At 43.6% G+C, this 19,411-nt stretch overlaps 2 protein-coding genes across 7 annotated transcripts in view; one reads left to right on the top strand and one right to left on the bottom strand.

The window, feature by feature from the left end:
• Nucleotides 1-6,079, top strand: part of MFSD14B (major facilitator superfamily domain containing 14B) — an 80,549-nt gene extending 74,470 nt beyond the window's left edge. For all 3 annotated transcript variants that reach the window (XM_040620386.1, XM_040620384.1, XM_040620385.1), the window contains 4 exons: nt 358-470; nt 1,812-1,909; nt 3,558-3,700; nt 4,341-6,079. In XM_040620386.1, the coding sequence (XP_040476320.1) occupies nt 358-470; nt 1,812-1,909; nt 3,558-3,700; nt 4,341-4,592 (606 nt within the window). In that variant the 3' untranslated portion in view covers nt 4,593-6,079. The remainder of the gene's footprint in view (nt 1-357; nt 471-1,811; nt 1,910-3,557; nt 3,701-4,340) is intronic.
• The window catches only part of LOC103663156, a 98,002-nt gene that overhangs the window by 34,584 nt on the left and 44,007 nt on the right, over nt 1-19,411 (bottom strand). The window contains exon 3 of one of the 4 annotated variants that reach the window (XM_040620389.1): nt 2,236-3,146. The exons of 2 other annotated variants lie outside the window; for them this stretch is intronic. In XM_040620389.1, the coding sequence (XP_040476323.1) occupies nt 3,035-3,146 (112 nt within the window). In that variant the 3' untranslated portion in view covers nt 2,236-3,034. Of the gene's footprint in view, nt 1-2,235; nt 3,147-19,411 lie in introns of those variants that run through there. One more of the 4 variants, XM_040620390.1, reaches the window with a different exon arrangement.

Genomic DNA, 19,411 nt, shown 5'->3' with positions numbered 1-19,411 from the left:
CAGCAGGGGTTTCTCTTCCCTGGTGGTTAAGTGATTGGCATTTCTCCAAAGAGTCTGAGCCATGTCCTTCTCAATCATAATTGGTGAACAGCTCCGATGACCTTTTGGAAAGTGCTAGCAAAGCATTAGATAAACAGGCTTTGGAGAGGGGGCTGAAGGCCTTTAGCCCCAGGTTAGCCTTGGAGCCCCCACAGCTCGACTCAAGAGCTCCAGTCAGTACTGCATGGCTCCCCCCTCTCAGGCCAGGCTGCGTACGGTAGAGGCCCCTGGTCATTGTAAATGGGCTCCCCTCATCAAGCTTGCATCAAGTCTCTGCACTTGCGTGGTTTTTCAAGATTATCTCCTTTGTTTTTACAGACAGTCTTTCTTACCATCTTGATGAGATCATTAGGGAATAAGAATACTGTCCTCCTTGGCTTGGGCTTCCAGATGTTCCAGTTAGCCTGGTATGGTTTTGGATCTCAGGCCTGGTAAGCCTTTCCTTTGGATTCTCATAAACTTAACAGACGGAAGCAACTTTGAGAGGAACTGGAGTTGGTTGAGTGTGATGTGAAGGAAGCAAGGGTTATTTTGCTGGTTTGGTATACTCAGCATTTCCAAAAGGGTGTTTAGACTTAATTTGGGGAAGGGTGGAGCAACGTAATCTTAGATTGTTATGATTGCCTTTGCCTCAGCAGTGAAGTTCTTACTTAATTAGATGTGCATGCCTCCTCCAGCCCCTCAAAGTTTTAGGTCTACTTTTTAAACACATTTGTCAATTATTAGTGACCTCACATAGTCCAGAGCAACACAAGACGACAAGGAAAAATGACTGGTTGTGACGGGGTTCACTGCCATAATTGGCTGAGTGACTTCGGGTAGTGACATAAAGCATCTGACTTAGACACACACGAAGACCTCCTCCAAAACCACGTGTGCCGCGAGGCAGTTACTACCGCCAGCACGAGATGCCCCCAGACAGGAAGGAGTTCAAAATAAGCCGACGAGTAAGAAGCACATATATGCCTGCTTACCAAATACCAGATTTTCTGTCTCCGTTTTACATACGAGATTTGATCCTCACTTTACACATGTAAATTGATGACATAACTTAGAGGAGCCAGAAATGTGGTCAGTGTTTCAGTGGTTGATTCTTCTTGTTGTTGAAGATTTCGGTCGTGTTAACTTTGGTTTACTAGCTGATTCGGTCAGACTTGTGCTACATTTCAAAGATTTTGTTGACATGTAGGGTGCTTTCTTTTCAGTAAGAACGTGCACATTAGCCTCCCCAAGGAAGTCTGGCCAAACAGGTTTTCCCCATTGGGCCTCACTTTGCTCACACTCATACTTCAGTCCCTTTCATAGTGACCCTGAACTTCAGTTCAGGTCTGTTCTGTCCACTGGTGGCACAGGACACTTGCTGAGAGGCGGCAAACGGAGCAGCCCGAGGACAGTGTGAAAATGAGAAGTACAGAGGGAACAGTGGAGAATCAGTGAGGAAGATGTGGTGTTTATACAGACATCCTTCTGAACTTCACTGAGCTCATACATCTAAAGATGGTAATGGGCAAACAAGGAGGAAGAACAGATTTCGAAGGAGGGCACGTAAAATAATGAAATCTTCCCAGCTGTGAAGTAAGCGCTGTATAAACAGTACAATGTAGGACCTTTCAGGTTAAAAAAAAAAAAAATCTATTTTTTAAAGAGGGAGAAATAAATACAACCTAACAGGAGGAAACAAAGCTTTTTGTGATTTTGGCAGATTGTGCTCTGAACAGTAAGCTCCTTGGGGCTGGCCTGCCACCTGACTGCAGCCGGTCTTGTCATTGCAGGATGATGTGGGCAGCAGGGACGGTGGCCGCCATGTCCAGCATCACGTTTCCAGCAGTCAGTGCCCTCGTCTCTCGGAACGCAGAGTCGGATCAGCAAGGTGAGGTCACTGTCCCCTTGCTGTTTTCCTCCTCTAGCTAAGATACACCTGAGGTAGGAGAGTCTGAGCCTCTCTCCATGTCACGCAGCAGGTGACAGCCATGTGGTCCCTTCTCAGCAAGTATACCTTTCTATTTTCCGTCCTGCTTTGATGTTACATTCCTTAATCTGGACTGAGCAGTTCAGAGTACTAAGGATTAGAAATAGGACTATCCCCCAAAAAAGAACTGTCCATTTTCTCTCTTCAGTTTTGAGTCCTTTGTGTATTCCCACCAGAATTAACTGATCATTGTAACAGATGTATGTCAAATAACAATAGACTGGTCAGTAAAGCAGTGAGTTCTTTATTTAATCACTGTAATCACTGAAATTTAATTTGGAATCCAAGTCCATTAGCTTAAATTAGGAAATGATTTTTTGAGGGGTAAATAAGTATATATGTGTACTTGCTGTTAAATGCACAGTGAGAAACAATTAAAATGGAGACGACCATGTGGAGAATAGCGCTCTGCCTTCTAGGCTCTTCATCCTTCTTGAACCTCTGGCTTCTGTCAGGCAGTTCCCACTCCCAGAATTAATCCTTTCCTTCTCCATCTGTTAATGGCTAACCTAAGTAGTCAGGAAGTAGTGAATTTTAGAAGGAAAATCTTTTAAATGCATTAGAGCCCTTTAAAAAGTTTTAATAAAAAACTAGATTGGGAAAGACTAATTCATTGCACCTCTTTTCCACATCAGAAATTGGCCATCTCATTCATACCCATTTTTTAAAGCGTCACTTGAAGACCACAGATTCTGTGTGTCACCCTATGGGAACTCCCTTGGCTGCGTGTCCTTGGGGAGGTGTTCCGTCTGAAGAAGTGAGCCAGCTGTGGAGGACGGGCCCTGCCTTGACGTCTGACAGGCACCATCTGGTCTTTCAGGACATGAATTCTCTCTCTCATTATGCTTATATGTTTTAATACAGATGTTTCTAAGTGTCAGCATGCATTACTAGATCACATTAAGTTGAATCATATTTGAACGATTTGGACTTAGGGAAACATCCATTTTCATAGGATTCAAGCTAGTATTTTATCTGCCACATAAGAGACCAGAGATCTCTAGAAGCTGGCACTTCTGGGAGTCTTCAGTGCAGGGCACCGTGAGAAGCAGCGTCTGTGAATGTGCCGGGAGCGCACAACTCCGGGCCTGCTGTGGGCTCACACACACGGCTCCGGGAGACAAAGGGCAGATTTCCACTGTAAAAGGACCAATAGATGAGTAGAGGGGAACATCTCATTCCACAGAAAAGTGGAAATTGCCTATAAATGGAGAATACTGGAGTTTTTTATTCCCCATTTATAGGAAGGATCTAGCTGTTATGGGGGGAGTTCAGCCCCAAAAAGAGATTTCACAAACATCACTGTCATTTCATCTCCTTATAGATCTTAGGGCAGAGAGGACACCATTAAGGACATAGTGAAACCAGTAGTACGTTTGTGCACCGAATGAAACTGAGATGGGCGAAGTCCCTAATCTGCTTCCCTCAGCACAGACTAGTCAGTCCAGCCGAAGCAGTGTATCAGCGTTCGTAAGAAAACACTGTTACGTCCCTAATCTGGAGACGCTTTTCTGAGACGACTGGCTCCCTTCTCTGTGTTCTGATGTAGGAGTTGCCCAGGGGATCATAACCGGAATACGAGGTCTGTGTAACGGGCTGGGGCCAGCGCTCTACGGCTTCATATTCTACATGTTCCACGTGGAACTGACGGAGTTGGAACCGGAACTGAATTCTGACAGCGCTGCCCTGCAGGTAATTTGGTGATAAATCTACTTTTATAACCACCATTGTGTCTGATGATAGCAAAATCTGAACTTAAATTTGGAGAATGTTCTTGTTCACGTAACATTTCTCTTGTATGTGCTCCGTCAGTGCTTCCTGGGATTGAGGAAGGGTCAGTTCAGTGATGTCGTGTCTGCAAAAGCTCTGTCTTGATTTTGTTCAGAGTCCATTTTTACCTACACAAGTACTCTGATCAGAATGCTGTCCTCTGGGGAAGCCCTGAGAGGCCAAATAAAATGTGAAATGACCTAGATCCCTACTAGAAATCGAGCTGGAGGGCTTTTTCCTACTATATATTTCTCAGTCCATCCTTCAAGTGTAAATTTCTGTTCTTGATGTTCATGAACAGAGTGCAGGATGTGAGGTCACAGAAGGGAGCGGAGACCCACAACTGCCACTTGAAAGCTGTGGCGAGGTGGTGCAAAGAGCAGTGAGTTGCCCTCTGTCGTACTCCGAGTGCAGGCTCTATTAGAATTGGCCTTGATACGTAATGAAACGTTTGCTTGTGAGAAAATGATTGACTTTCTGATGGTTTGGGGCAGTCCAGGGCTAATTCTGGATTGAAGACTAACCAAATCCTTTATCTCCGCTTGTTTCCCGTGCCCCTCAGGGAGCGGTCATTCCAGGCCCACCGTTTTTATTTGGGGCATGTATAGTTCTTATGTCTTTCCTGGTTGCCTTATTCATCCCCGAGTACCGTCCAGGCAGTGGGATTCAGAAACACGGCAACAGTGTCAGCGGCAGCCTGAGCAGCGCCCCGGAGCGGGGCAGCGATGAGGACATCGAGCCGTTGCTGCGGGACGGCAGCATCTGGGAGCTCTCTTCCCTCGAGGAGTCTGGGAGTCAGTGCACAGAGCTGTGAAGTCGACAGAAGGGGATCCTGCAGACGCCTCTGTGGGAGCCGTGGGGGCCACACGGCGCAGAGACGTCACGGTGCTGGAGGGGAGGTGCTAGTGCAGCTTCAGGGCCAGGTGTGGGAAGTGACCCTCTCCATCCCTCTGCCCCCTTCTGCTCCTTTTCTTCTTTGTGGCGGATCAGAACAAGATTCGAGGTACTTTCCTGCAAATTTTGCAACTCTCAAAGTCATCTGGCGTCCAGACTTGACACTCAAGCAGAAAGATTTCTCTGGTAGGAGGGCTTTCCTGGCGTAACTCTGGAGGAAGAGTGATAGCAGCTTTTCCATCTCCTTTTCAGCAGAAGGTGCAGGCTGGCAGTGGACTGCCATCTCGGGCAAGACTTGAGGTAAAAAGTCCCTGCTTATTTTCTTCCTTCCTGTTTCTCTGATCTGTGCCCGCTTAGCCCACGGGTGTTGCATGAGTGGCTGCTCCAAGAGTCACTCAGTATCAGGGATCAATTGCCTTTGTTCAAAGGTCAACAAAAACCCGAGTCTTACTCTCCTTTCCTTCTCTCTACTTCCTGTTCGTGGCTAGAATGAAATTCAGCATATACACCTCTGGACATTAATATTGATCAGTGATAACCTTTATTAGATAAAGGAAAATTTTCTTAAAAATTTAAATTATGAAGAACTAGCAACTCAGATCGCTGGACCTGGTGTTTTGGTCAGATCCAAGGTGATTTTACAGAAGAAAAAGGCACATGAAGCATTCTGGTGGCAACACAGAATTTGAAGGGAGCTTCTAAGAAAGTTTTCAATAATATAAATATTCCTGAGTGAGGATGAGAATTAGTGACCGGATACCAGTGGAGTTTACATCCGAGTTCAGACTCATAGAACACATTATCACCGTCTGCTCCTTGCTGCATCTTCTGTCTTCTCCTTCTCAGTTTTTCTCGTTCATCTCACTCCTGCCTTAACTGCTCTGCTGTATGCATCTGTTTTCAGTTGGGTCTGTTTATCGGACTTTTGAATTTCATGGGAATATGGCACATCAGATTCTTTATAAAATGTGGTTTAGGGAAGCTCAGTTTCACAATAAGTGTCTTGCTAATTTTTCGAGATGTTTTATGGACAGAAAACTTTACAGATTTATATGTATTTTGCTGCACCAGTAAATGGACCATTAACTAGGGCCCACCCACCTTTAACAGAGCACTCCTCTGAAAGTTTTATAGGTATGAAATATATGTAGATATTTGTAAGGAGTTTTAATTTTTTTTTGATGGGGTGCTGTGTAAATCTTGTATTTATAAATGTAATGAAGGTGTTGAAAGAAAAATATATATACAGCTTTTATAAAAGGATTGTGTACTGACTGAATACATTTAAAAGAAAATATATTTTGAAACCTGTTCTGCTATGAACAGAGATAACATATCTTTTTACTATGCTGTCGGTTTTTAAGTTAAGCTTCCTAATGCATAATAAATTTGCAATGGATACTTTTATGTCTTTTGTGTTTCTTTAAAGCAAATAGTACCATCGATCTTTGGGTTCTCTTTTGGGTGAGTGTCAACTACACTCTTAATCCTTAATTAAGCTAATGTAAAAAGGAGACGTATATTTTCAAAAAAATTTGTTTAACAGACTCCCTTCAAAAACAAATTGTAACTTTTTCATTTAAAATAAATAAACAGGTATACAAACATATTTGTACACCCACTTATCGGCATTATTCACAACAGCCAAAAGGTGGAAGCGACCCGAGTGTCTGCTGTTGAATGAATTGGATGAAGGAAATACAGCATTTACATACAGTGAGATCTCAGCCTGAGAAAGGAAGTAAATTCTGACTCAGGCCACGACATGGATTAACATTCAAGACGTGCTAAGTAAGCCAGTCACAAAAGGACATACACAGTTTGCTTCCACTTAGTCAAATTCAGACGGACAGAAAATAGAACAGTGGGTGCCAGAACTAGGAAAGAGTCAGGGAGGAATTACTGTCCAGTGGGCAGAGTGTCAGTTGTGCAGCAGGGATGTGGTGAGGACGGCTGCATGAAAGTGTGAACGTATTCAATGCCCCTGAACTAGAAATGGTCAACTTTGTTACGTATATTTTGCCACAATTTTTAAAAAATGTTCTCATGACATCTTTACTACTGTTTACCAAAACTGCAGCTTCTTTACCCAGTATAACAAATATCAAAACTGGGATAAAATCTATCATTTTAACCATTTACAGTGCAGTGGTTTTTAAATTATTTACAAGGTTGCACAGCGTTAGGGCGGTCTCCGGAACATTTCCATCAGCCCAAAAAAGAAACCCCATATCCATTAGCAATCACTACCAGTTCTCCTTCCCCCATTACCTGGCAACCAGTAATATATTTTCTGTCTCTATGAATTTGCCTATTTGGGACGTTTCATATAAATGAAATCATACATTATATGGCCTTTTGTGTCCAGCTTTCACATAGCATGTTTTCATGGTTCATCCATGTTGAAGCATGTGTCAAATTTTACTTTTTCAGGATGATGAATATTCTATCCTATGTATGCACCACATTTCCTTTGTTCACTTACCAGTCGAATGTAAACGGACACTTGGCTTGTTTCCCTGTGCTTTCAGTTCCTCTTAGGTATATACCTGGGATTGGAGTTGCTGGTTTATATGGTAACTCTGTTTAACCATTTCAGGAGCCAAAGTCTTTTTCATGGCAGCTGACATTTTATGTTCCCATCAGAAACGTAGAGGCTTCAATTTCTCTGTGTCCTTGCCAGCACCTGTTTTCTGTTTTGTCACTGTTCCTCGATATTCAGGTTGGTTTAAAGTGGTACCTCATTGTGGTTTTGCTCTGCGTTTTCCTGATGGCCAGTTATATGGAGCATCTTTCATGGGTGGTTGGCCAGATGTACATTTTCTTTGGAGAAACGTCTGTTCAAGTCCTTTGCCTATTTTTGAACTGGGATGTTGTTCTGTTGTTGAGTTCTAAGAGTTCTTTACATATTCTGGATACTAGACTCTTACCAGGTATATTTCGCGAATATTTTCTCCCGTTCTGTGGGTTGTCTTTTTCCTTTCTGGATCATGTCCTTCGAAAAGTTTTAATTTGGGATGCCTTGGTGGTTCAGTCAGTTGAGCACTGGACTCTTGGTTTGGGCTCAGGTCATCATCTCAGGGTCGTGAAATTGAGTCCCGCGTTGGGTTACACACACAGGGGGGAGTCTGATCGAGATTCTCTTTTTCCCCCTCCCGTCTCTCTCTCTCCCTCCCGTCTCTTTCTCTCTCTAAAACAAAATCTTTTTTAAAAGTTTTAATTTTGGGGGAGGAATTAAGATGGCAGAGCAGTAGGGGACCCCTTTTTCAGCCAGTCCCCTGAGTTGAGCTGGATAGGTACCAGACCAGCCTAAACAACCACGGAATCAGCCTGAGACACAGGAAGATACATCTGGATCCCTACAAATGAACATCTCCAGCGCTGAGTATTGAGGTACGAAGCGGGGAGCCGTGAAACCCGCACAGATAGCGGAAGATAAACAGAAGGGGGAGGGAGCCGCCCCGTTCGGGCGCCGGGAAGCAGTAGCCACCTGCACGGGGGAGCGGGCGGGCTCGCGGACCAGCACCCGCGAGAGAGCGGACTGAGACTGAGAGCCGGGAGCGCGCGCCACCAGGCATCTCGCGGAACACCAGAATCCCGGTGTGCTCACTGGATCCAGACTGAGACCGGGAGCTCCCGGAGCACGTGGGGCAGCTGGCGGCATTAGAAACACAAAGGACAGAGACGCGCCGGCCCTGGAAGTGAGGGCTGGGACGCCAGGTGTGGGGCGCACATCCCCGGACGCTGCAGGGTTGAGCAGCACCAACAGAAACAGAGTTAAAGTGGCCAGAACATCAGTGGAGAACGGGCCGCAATCCCTCTGTTCTGAGACAGAGGCTAAGATTCGGCCGCTGCTGCTCTGACTCTCAGAAGCGGCACAGCAGACCGCCAGGGAAATCCGTCAGAGAACAAAAGCCTGGAAATACCGGCTCACAGTGTGCCCATCCCCATCCCCCCTCGCAGGGGACACGGAGACTCTACCCAAACAGGGTTGCCTGAGTATCGGCGCGGCAGGCCCCTCCCCCAGAACACAGAAGGCAGGCTGAAAAATCAGGAAGCCCACAACCCGGGGCGCCTGGGTGGCGCAGTCATTGAGCGCCTGTCTTCGGCTTAGGACGTGATCCCGGCGTTCCGGAAAGGAGTCCCTCATCGGGCTCCTCTGCTGGGAGCCTGCTTCTTCCTCTCCCACTCCCCTGCTTGTGTTCCCTCTCTTGCTGGTTGGCTCTCTGCCACATATAAATAAATAAAATCTTTAAAGAAGAAGCCCACATCTCCAAGATCCCTATAAAACAAGGGGCACGGCCTGGGACCCAGTCAATAATTTGGGCTCTGGATAACCCCGCAACCTCTCCTCATTCAGAATGACAAGAAGGAGGAGCCCCCCCCAGCAAAGAAAAGACAGTGAGTTTGTGGCCTCTGCCACAGAAATAATGGATATGGATGTAACCAAATTATCAGAAATGGAATTCAGAGTAACGATGGTCAAAATGATGAGAATTGAAAAAAGTATTAACGAAAAGGTTACTGAGAATATAGAATCCCTAAGGACAGAAATGAGAGCGAATCTGACAAATTAAAAATTCTATGAGCCAAATGCAGGCAAAACTAGAGGCTCTGACGGCCAGGGTCACCGAAACAGAGGAACGGATTAGTGAATTGGAGGATGGGTTAGTAGAGAAACGAAAATAGAAGCTGGTCTTAAAAATCACGCCCACGAATGTAGGTTACGGGAGATTGGTGACTCAATGAACGATCCAATGTTAGAATCATCGGCATCCCCGAGGGTGGAGAAAAACAGAGGTCTAGAAGAGATATTTGAACAATGTAGCTGAAAACTTCCCTAATCTAGCGAGGAAACAAACATTCTGTCCAAGAGGCAGAGGACCCCTCCCAAGCTCAACCACGACAAACCTACGCCACGTCACGTCATAGTGCATTTCGCAAATATTAGATCCAAGGATACAGTATTGAAAGCGGCCAGGGCAAAGAAATTTCTCACGTACCAAGGCAAAGGCATCAGAAATTACGTCAGACCTGTCTACACAGACCTGGAATGAGAGAGGGTTGGGGGAGCATATTTAAAGCTCTTTCAGAGAAAAACATGCAGCCAAGGATCCTTTATCCAGCAAGGCTGTCATTCAGAATGGATGGAGAAATAAAGACATTTCAGAATCGCCAGTCACTACCAATTTTGTAACCAAAACCAGCCCTACAGGAGATATTAAGGGGGTTCTATAAAGGTAAAAGGCCCCAAGAGTGATACAGAACAGAAAGTCACAGATACAAAGACTTTACTAGCAACATGGCATCATTAAAATCATATCTCTCAGTTCTTACTGTCAATGTAAATGGTTTAAACGCTCCCATAAATGCCACAGAGTTGCAGATTGGATAAAAGAAATGACCCATCCATTTGCTGTCTACAAGAGACTCATTTCGAACCCAAAAGTGCATTCAGACTGGAAGATAAGGGGATGAGTACATCTTCACGCAAATGGACCCCAAAAGAAGGCTGGGGTAGCAATTCTACTATCAGATAGACTGGATTTTAAACTAGAGACTATAGTTAGAGAGCGCTGAAGGGCCTTTATTATTCTTAAAGGAAGTATTCAACAAGTGGATATGACAATTATAAATATATATGCCCCAACAGGAAGCAGATACACAAGCCACTCTTAACCAAGAGCATATAGATAAAAATACATTAATAGCAGGGGACCTCAACACTCCACTATCAGAAATAGACAGAACACTTGAAAAACTAAGCAAAGAATCAAAGGCTTTGAATGCCACCAGCGAGTTGGACCTCAGATAAGATTTAGACACTACAGCAAATAATACTCATTCTATTCTAATGCCCATGGAACATTTCAAGTACGACATGTTCTGGGCACAAACAAGTTCTCAACGAACCAAAAGAAGTTGAACATCTATCCTGCTCTCAGACACAAAGCTGCCTGGTGAGGACTCACACACAAGGAAAAATTTGGAAGAAGCTCAACAGAACTAAGAACCATCCTGCTCAGGAATGATTCGATAAACCAGAAATCAAAAATCAAATTAAACAATTTGTAAAGGCCAGACAGAATGAAAACAAAACGGTCCAAAACCTATGGACACTGCAAAGGCAGTCTAAGGGGAAATACAAGCCATCCAAGCTCCTCAAAAGAATAGAAAAATCTAAAATGCAGTTTTTATATTCTCACCTCAAGAAGCTGGAACAGCAACAGAGGGACAGGCCTAATCCACTCACGAGGAAGCAGTTGACCCAAATTGAGACAGAAATCAATCAATCAGAAACCAGAATCAGAGTGAGCAGATCAAAAGGACTAGAACCTGGTTCTTTGAGAGAATCAATAAAATTGACAGACCACTGGCAAGACTTATCCAAAAAGAAAGAGAAAGGACCCAAATTATAAAATTATGAATGAAAAAGGAGAGGTCACGACAAACACCATTGAAATTGGAAGGATTATTAGAAATTTTTATCAACAGCTATATGCCAATAAACTAAGCAATCTGGAAGAGATGGAGGCCTTCCTGGAAACCTATAAACTACCAAGATTGAAACAGGAAGAAATTGATTTCTTAAACAGGCCAATTAATTATGAAGAAATTGAGTCAGTGATAAACAACCTTCCAAATAACAAAACTCCAGGCCGAGGTTTCCCAGAATTCTACCAAACATTCAAAGAAGTAATAATACCTTTCTCCTAAAGCTTTTCAAAAACAGAAACAGGAAAGCTACCAAACTCATTCTATGAGGCCAGTATTACCTTGATCCCCAAACCAGGCAAAGACCCCCTCAAAAAGGAGAATTACAGACCGATTTCACTAATGAATATGGATGCCAAAATCCTCAACAAGATACTTGCTAATAGAATCCAACAGTACATTAAAAGGATTATCCATCATGATCAAGTGGGATTCATCCCTGGGATGCAAGCGTGGTTCAATATTCGCAAATCAATCAGCGTGATACATTATATCAACAAGAAAAGAATCAGGAACCATATGATCCTCTCAATCGATGCCGAAAAAGCATTTGACAAAATACAGCATCCTTTCCTGATTAAAACCCTTCAGAGTGTAGGAATAGAGGGTACATTTCTCAATCTCATAAAAGCCATCTATGAAAAGCCTACAGCAAATATCATTCTCAATGGGGAAAAGCTGGAAGCCTTTCCCTTAAGATCAGGAACACGACAAGGATGTCCACTCTCGCCACTATTATTCAACATAGTACTAGAAGTCCTTGCAACAGCAATCAGACAACAAAAAGGGATCAAAGGTATCCAAATCGGCAAAGAAGAAGTCAAAATGTCTCTCTTCGCAGATGACATGATACTCTATATGGAAAACCCAAAAGAATCCACTCCCAAACTATTAGAAGTTATAGAGCAATTCAGTAATGTGGCGGGATACAAAATCAATGCTCAGAAATCAGTTGCATTTCTATACGAATAACGAGACCAAGAAAGAGAAATTAGGGAATCCATCCCATTTACAATAGCACCAAAAACCATACGTTACCTTGGAATTAACTTAACCAGAGACGTAAAGGACCTATATTCTAGAAACTATAAATCACTCTTGAAAGACAATGAGGAAGACATAAAAAGATGGAAAAATGTTCCATGCCCATGGATCAGTAGAATTAACATAGTTAAAATGTCCATGCTACCCAGAGCAATCTACACTTCAATGCTATCCCGATCAAAATACCAAGGACATTTTTCAAAGAACTGGAACAGATAGTCCTTAAATTTGTATGGAAACAGAAAAGGCCCCGAATTTCCAGGAACTGTTGAAAAGGAAAAACAAAGCTGGGGGCATCACAATGCCGGATTTCGAGCTGTACTACAAAGCTGTGATCACAAAGACAGCATGGTACTGGCACAAAAACAGACACATAGACCAATGGAACAGAACAGAGAACCCAGAAATGGACCCTCGGCTCTTTGGGCAACTAATCTTTGATAAAGCAGGAAAAAACATCCAGTGGAAAAAAGACAGTCTCTTCAATAAATGGTGCTGGGAAAATTGGACAGCTACATGCAAGAGAATGAAACTTGACCACTCTCTCACACCATACACAAAAATTAACTCCAAATGTCTCACGATGAAAGACCTCGATGTAAGGAAGTCCATCAAAATCTAGAGGAGAACATAGGAGCAACCTCTACGACATCGGCCAAAGCAACCTTTTTCATGACACATCTCCCAAAGGCAAGAGAAACAAAAGATAAAATGAACTTATGGGACTTCATCAAGATAAAAAGCTTCTGCACAGCCAAGGAAACAATCAAAAAACTAAGAGCAGCCCACGGAATGGGAGAATATATTTGCAAAGGACACTACAGATAAGGACTGGTATCCAAGATCTACAAAGAACTTCTCAAACTCAATACACGAGAAACAAATAACAAATCAAAAAATGGGCAGAAGATATGAACAGACACTTTCCAATGAAGACATACAAATGGCTACAAGACACATGAAAAAATGTTCAAAATCATTAGCCATCAGGAAATTCAAATCAAAACCACACTGAAATACCACCTTCGCCAGTTAGAATGGCAAAAATAGACAAGGCAAGAAACAACAATTGTTGGAGAGGATGTGGAGAAAGGGGATCCCTCCTACATTGTTGTGGGAATGCAGAGTTGGTACAGCCACTCTGGAAAACAGTGTGGAGGTCCCTTAAAAAGTTGAAAAATTGAGAGCGGTGCCTGGGATGGCACAGCCGGTTAAGCGTCTCCTGCCTTCGGTCAGGCGTGATCCCGATTCGGATCGAGTCCACATCAGGCTATCCGCATGAGCTGCCTCTTCCATCCCTCTTGTATTCTCTTCGCTGGCTATCTCTGTCGGATAAATAAGTAAATCTTAAAAAAAAGTTGAAAGAGCACCTGATCAGCCATTGCACTACACAGATGAGTGAAGAGAAGGCCATATGCACCCAATGTCATAGACATTGTCCTAGCTAAAGTGGAAGGAACGAATGCCCTTCAGATGAATGATTAAGCTGTGGTCCATATATCAATGGAATATTACTCAGCTATCAGAAGACATTCTCAACATTTGCTGCAACATGGAGGCACTGGAGTAGATAATGCTAAGTGAAATAAGTCAAGCAGAGAAAGACAAATATCATATGATTTTCTTCCATGGAACATAAGAACTAGGATGATCGGTAGGGAAGAAAGGGATAAAGAAAGGGGGTAATCAGAAGGGGAATGAAACATGAGAGACTATGGACTATGAGAAACAAACTGAGGGCTTCGGAGGGATGGGGGTGGGGGAGTGGGATAAGCGGTGATGGGTAGTGAGGAGGGCACGTATTGCATGGTGCACTGGGTGTTACACGCAACTAATGAATCATCGAACCTTACATCGGAAACCAGGGATGTACTGTATGGTGACTAACACAATATAATAAAAATCATTAAAAAAAAAAGTTTTAATTTTGATGAAGTCCAGCTTCTCGGTTTTCTTTTGTTGCCATATTAAGAATTCACTACACATATAAGGTCATGAAAATTTGCCCATAATATCTAAGATTTTATACTTTGGCCCATCATGAATTACTTTTATAGGTGATGGGAGATAGGATTTCAATATCATTCTCTCTCATGTGAGTATTCAGTCATCTCAATAGCACTCGTTGAAGCCGCATCTTTCTCCACTGACAGGTACTGGCACCCTGTGAAAAATCTGGAGTGAACAAGGATGTGTGTGGTCTCTCTCTTGGACTTTTAGTTCTATCCACTGGTCTGTTCTTACGCCAGGACCACATGACTTAATGACGCTAGGTTTTACAATAATTCTACAAATCAGAAAGTGTGGTCCTCTATTTGGTTCTTTTAAAGATTGCCTTCTGGCTGTTCAGTTGTCTGTTTCATTCAGCTTTTTCCACATTTCTGGGGCGGGGGAAGGCAGCTCGGCTGACAGGATCACACTGAACCTGTAGCCACTGGATGGTGTCGCTTCATCTTAACAGTGTTGAAGCTTTTCTATGCATGGCCATGGGATTTCTTTCCATTAGTTCAGACTGTTCTTGCTAGTGTACAAAAATACAACTGATTTTGTGTGCTGACCACTGCAGTACCTGCAACTCTACATTAATTAGCAACAGTAGTTCTTTTTTGTGGATTCATTAGGTGTTTCTGTATATTAGATCATGTCCTCTCCAAATAGATAGAGATAGGTTTTTTTTTTCTTTTCCAGTTCAGATGTCTTTTGTGTATTTTCGCCTAACCTGCTAGGCTAAAACTTACAGTGCTGAGCAGCGGCTAAAGCAGGCACCCTGGAGTCTTGCTCCTCGATCGCGGAACTTTCAGCTTTTCCCACTGAGCTAACTCATGTTAGCTGGAGGTATTTCAGTGACTCTCTTCAGCATGTTGTGGGAAGTTCCCACTATTCCTGGTTTTTGTTGAGTGGTTTTTGTTTTCTGTTTTTAATTCAGGAAGAGATGTTAAATTCCTGCTTAAATACCTTTACACTGAGATGACTGTTCCATTCTTGTTACATGGTGTCTTACGCTCACTGATCGTTACGTGCTGACCTTCACCCTTGCGTTAACGACGAGATAAATTCCCACTTGATCATGGTGCGTAGCCATTTTAATACGATGCAAAGCACTAGTCGTTGATGTTGTTCTGATTTTTGCATCTGTGTTCTTAGGGATATTGGTCTTTGCTGGTAATGTTCAGTGTGGTTGCTGCCCATGCAGAATGAGATGGGAAGAGTTCCTCCTCTTCTGTTTTCTCAAAGGGTTTAAGGAAGATTGGTGTTGATACTTCTTTAAACACTTTGGTAGAATACTACAGTAGCTGGGTGTCCCACCCCAGTTATTTAAACAACTTAATGAAAAGAACTGTTTACTAAACAACATGGTTCTCTTTTTGCTGCCAGCAAAAGCGTTCGAGGTCAGTTAGGGAGCTTGGTGAGCACAGGTTCCTGATCATATCAGTTACTGACACAGGAGGCCAGGTGGTGCTGGAAAATATCTGCCCTTCCTAACAAGTTCCCAGGAGGGCGTGACATTGCTGATCATGGGACAGAGTTTGAAACTCGGGTTCAAGGCCAGCGGGTAACCAAATGCAATTTCCCTGGGCCAAGGGAACAAAGTGTTCACCACTGAATTATTAAACCCAGAGTCTTACGGAAGGGCTGCCACCTGGCCAGTGGTGGGATTTCTACAGGCTTGGAGGAAGTTCTGGGGGTGATGGTGGGGCTGGCCACAGTGTTACCTGGTTCTGCCTGTTGCTGGAAAAACCGCAAACTGGGTTTGGCTGCTGCTCTCGGGAAAGAACCGCCACTGCCAACGTGAAGAAAGCGATCATCAGAGTGAAGCTGAGAAATGAGAAGACAGGAAGAGTCAGTCCCTCCTCCTCTTCAGTCTGCGGTTTCTATCTAGCACAAAGCAGGACAGGTATGCCGAGTAAAGGACAGGTTGAACTGAGAGACCAAAACTGGCGCCCTCAGCACACCTGCTACACACGTGAGCGGCTGATCCTCCCAACTTTACCTCTCTTTTGTGACCCCCAGATCTGCAGTAGCTAGGATCTGGATCTTCCACAGTTCTGTCCTTTTCCCTAACTTTTCTACTGGGCATTAAAGTAGAACAATGGGGATAAGGGTGCCAACCCCTGTGCGATTAGAAAATCCGTGTTACTTGACTCACCCAAACTGGACTACTGATCGCCTACTCTTAACTGGAAGCCTTATCAGTAACGGTTAACACATATTTTTGTATGTCACGTGTATTACGAAACTGCATTCTTACAATAAAGCTAGAAAAAGAAAATGTTAAGAAATCTTAAAAATTACATTTCTGATATGTTTCATAGAAAGTCCATGTAGAGTGAACCTGTGCAGTTCAAATCCTTGTTGCTCAGAGGCCAGCTGTACTGAAAGTGCCTCAGAGAATCTCCTGGGTTCCAGACACAGCCCTCCTTCCACACCCACTGATGCCAGCAACGTGCCTGAGGAGCCCAAGTGGCAGTCTCTTCCTCAGCGCAGTGGAACCATAGTTGTGTCACCTGTGTTACCCATGTTCCCTCCCAGTAGCAGCTCTCAGCAGCTCTCCAGGATTACCCGATGCTTTAAGTGTGATGGTAAGGAGAATGCATTCCACTTCCTTAGTTGGAAACCCTTGTGCTCTGGCTGAGGCGCCATATACTGTCTCATGCAAAGCAGACACTGCCCGATTACAACTCCATTCTTTAAGGTTTGGGGTTTTTGTGATTCTTGGCACCCGACTAAGATTGTACACAACCATATATTTTGTCTAAAATAGCTAAAACAAACATACAGAGCTTGAAACAATGAGACAATGATTACAATACACACCATGAACATCAGCTATACACCTTAAGTACATACAATATCTATGTCAATGACAATAAAGCTGTTTTAAAAGAATCTCATAGGAAGGGAAAGCCAGGAAGATGGTGGAGTTGGAGGGCCCTACATTCCCCTTATCCCAGGGATACAACTAGATAACACATCGGCATAAACAAGCCAGAAAATGACCTGAAGACTGGCAGAACAAACTCCACAACTAAAGGGAGAAAAGGCCACATTTAAGAGAAGGCAAGAAAGGGCAGAGACACAGGCTGGGTGCAAAGAGAGACTACAGCCATCTGTGGTCCAGGAAGAGCCAGTGGCATAAAGAAGGGTGGCTTGACTATCACCAGGGAGCCTGGGGAGGAAAATCCCCGAACATTTGGCTGTGAAAGTGAGGGCCAAAATTTAGTGAGTTCTTAGAGACAGAGTGGGACTTAAAGCCTGGAACTTTAAAAATCAAGCGGGCGGCTCTGGGAGAGCCAAGAGGGCGTGGAAGCTAATCCTGTCCTTAAAAGCCACAGCACCACCAAAACCAGCAGAGATACAGCATGGGGCAAACAGGAGGGATTGCGATTTACTCTTCTCGAGAATGGGCAGGAAGTGTCCAGAAGTCCCTCCAGGAACAAAGGAGCCGGCAGGTGCTATTTCTCTCTCCCCCTCCCCTCACCATAAACACAAAGCCACCTGTGGGAAGTGGCACAGCACTGACATTCACTAATTCGCTTATATCACTGCCTACCCACCCACCCCACAGTGGATCCACCCTTCCCAGTCATGCTTGCCTCAGTCAGCTGCTGTGAGCCCCCTCCCTGAAGACTGATGCAAGCCCACCAACACTACCTTTCCAAACCACACATTTGCAAGCAGGACGAGCACACACCTTGTTAAATATGCCATACCCAGCTGGGTCCAAACACTACCCACAACACGCAAAAAGAGCCTCTGCAGACAACTGGAATAAAGGGCAAACAGCCAGGACATAGGAAACACACGGGAAGATGCTCCTGAAGCACCTGGCCCACAGAACAGGAGACACTGCACTGCATGACACTATAGGACCTCCTCATAAGGCCGTTACCCAGAAGAGCAGGAACATAAAGCTGACCTTCTAATACACAGAAAACGGAGAGAGAGTCGACAAAATGAAGAGACAAGTAGATACGTCCCAAATGAAAGAACAAGGACAAAACCACAATAAGAGACCAAAACAAAAATGGAGATAAATGTCGCCTGATAGAAAATTTAAAACAATGATCACAAAAGGAATCTCACTGAACTTGAAAACAGTGCAAGGACTTCTTAAAAAGAAATAAACGCTTCTTAACAAGAAGTAAAAGAGCGAATCTGAATAAGAACATAATAAATGAAATTAAAAATACACTTGATGGAATAAATAGGCTAGAGGAAGCAGGGAGCAATTAATGACTTGACAGAATAAAGGAAGTAAGCTGAGAGCAAGCAGGAGACAAAAAGTTATGCAAAATTGAGGCTGACCTAGGAAGTCAGTGAATCCACCAAGTGTAGGAGCATTCATATTATAGGGATCCCAGCAGAAAGAGAGAAAAAGGGGTAGAAAATTTATTTTAAGAAATAACAGCTGAAAACTTTCACCCTATGAAGAAGGAAACAGACATCAAATCCAGGAGGCAGAAAGAACTCCCATCAAAGTCAACAACAGCAGGCCAACACCAAGATATATTGTACTTAAATTTGCAAAATACCGTGACAAGGGAAAAAAAATCTTAAAAGCAGCAAAACAAAAAGAAGTCCTTAACTTACAAGGGAAAACCCAGGTGCTTGCTGGAGATTTCTCAAAAGAAACTTGCTTAAGCCAGAAGAAAGTGGCATAATATATACAAAGGTGCTGAATGGGAAAAATCTGCAGCCAAAGAATAATCTATTCAGCAAGGGTATCATTCAGAATAGGTGGACAGAGAAGAGCTTCCCAAAAGCAAAAACTGAAGAAATTCATGACCACTAAATTAGCCCTGCAATAAATATTAAAGGGACTGTGGTGCAAAGGAGAGATCAAAAGTGACAAAGATGAGAAAGGAACAGAGATAGAGAACCAGAAATGGACCCTCAACTTCATATGGTCAAACTAATTTTGACAAAGCAGGAAAAAAGAATATCAATGGAAAATCAACAGTCTCTTCTTAACAAATGGTGTTGGGAAAATTGGACAGCCACATGCAGAAGAATGGAACTGAACCATTTCTTACACCATACAAAGATAAACCCAAAATAGATAAAAGACCTAAATGTGGGAGACAGGAATCCATCAAAATCCTAGAGGAGAACACAGGCAGCAACCTCCTATGACCCCAGCTGCAGCAACTTCTTGCTAGACATGTACTCCAAAGGCAAGGGAAACAAAAGCAAAAATGA

Source organism: Ursus maritimus, unplaced genomic scaffold (genome assembly GCF_017311325.1).
Source record: "Ursus maritimus isolate PB19 unplaced genomic scaffold, ASM1731132v1 scaffold_34, whole genome shotgun sequence".
Taxonomy (NCBI): Eukaryota; Metazoa; Chordata; class Mammalia; order Carnivora; family Ursidae; genus Ursus; species Ursus maritimus.
This window is presented reverse-complemented; position numbering and strand designations above follow the sequence as displayed.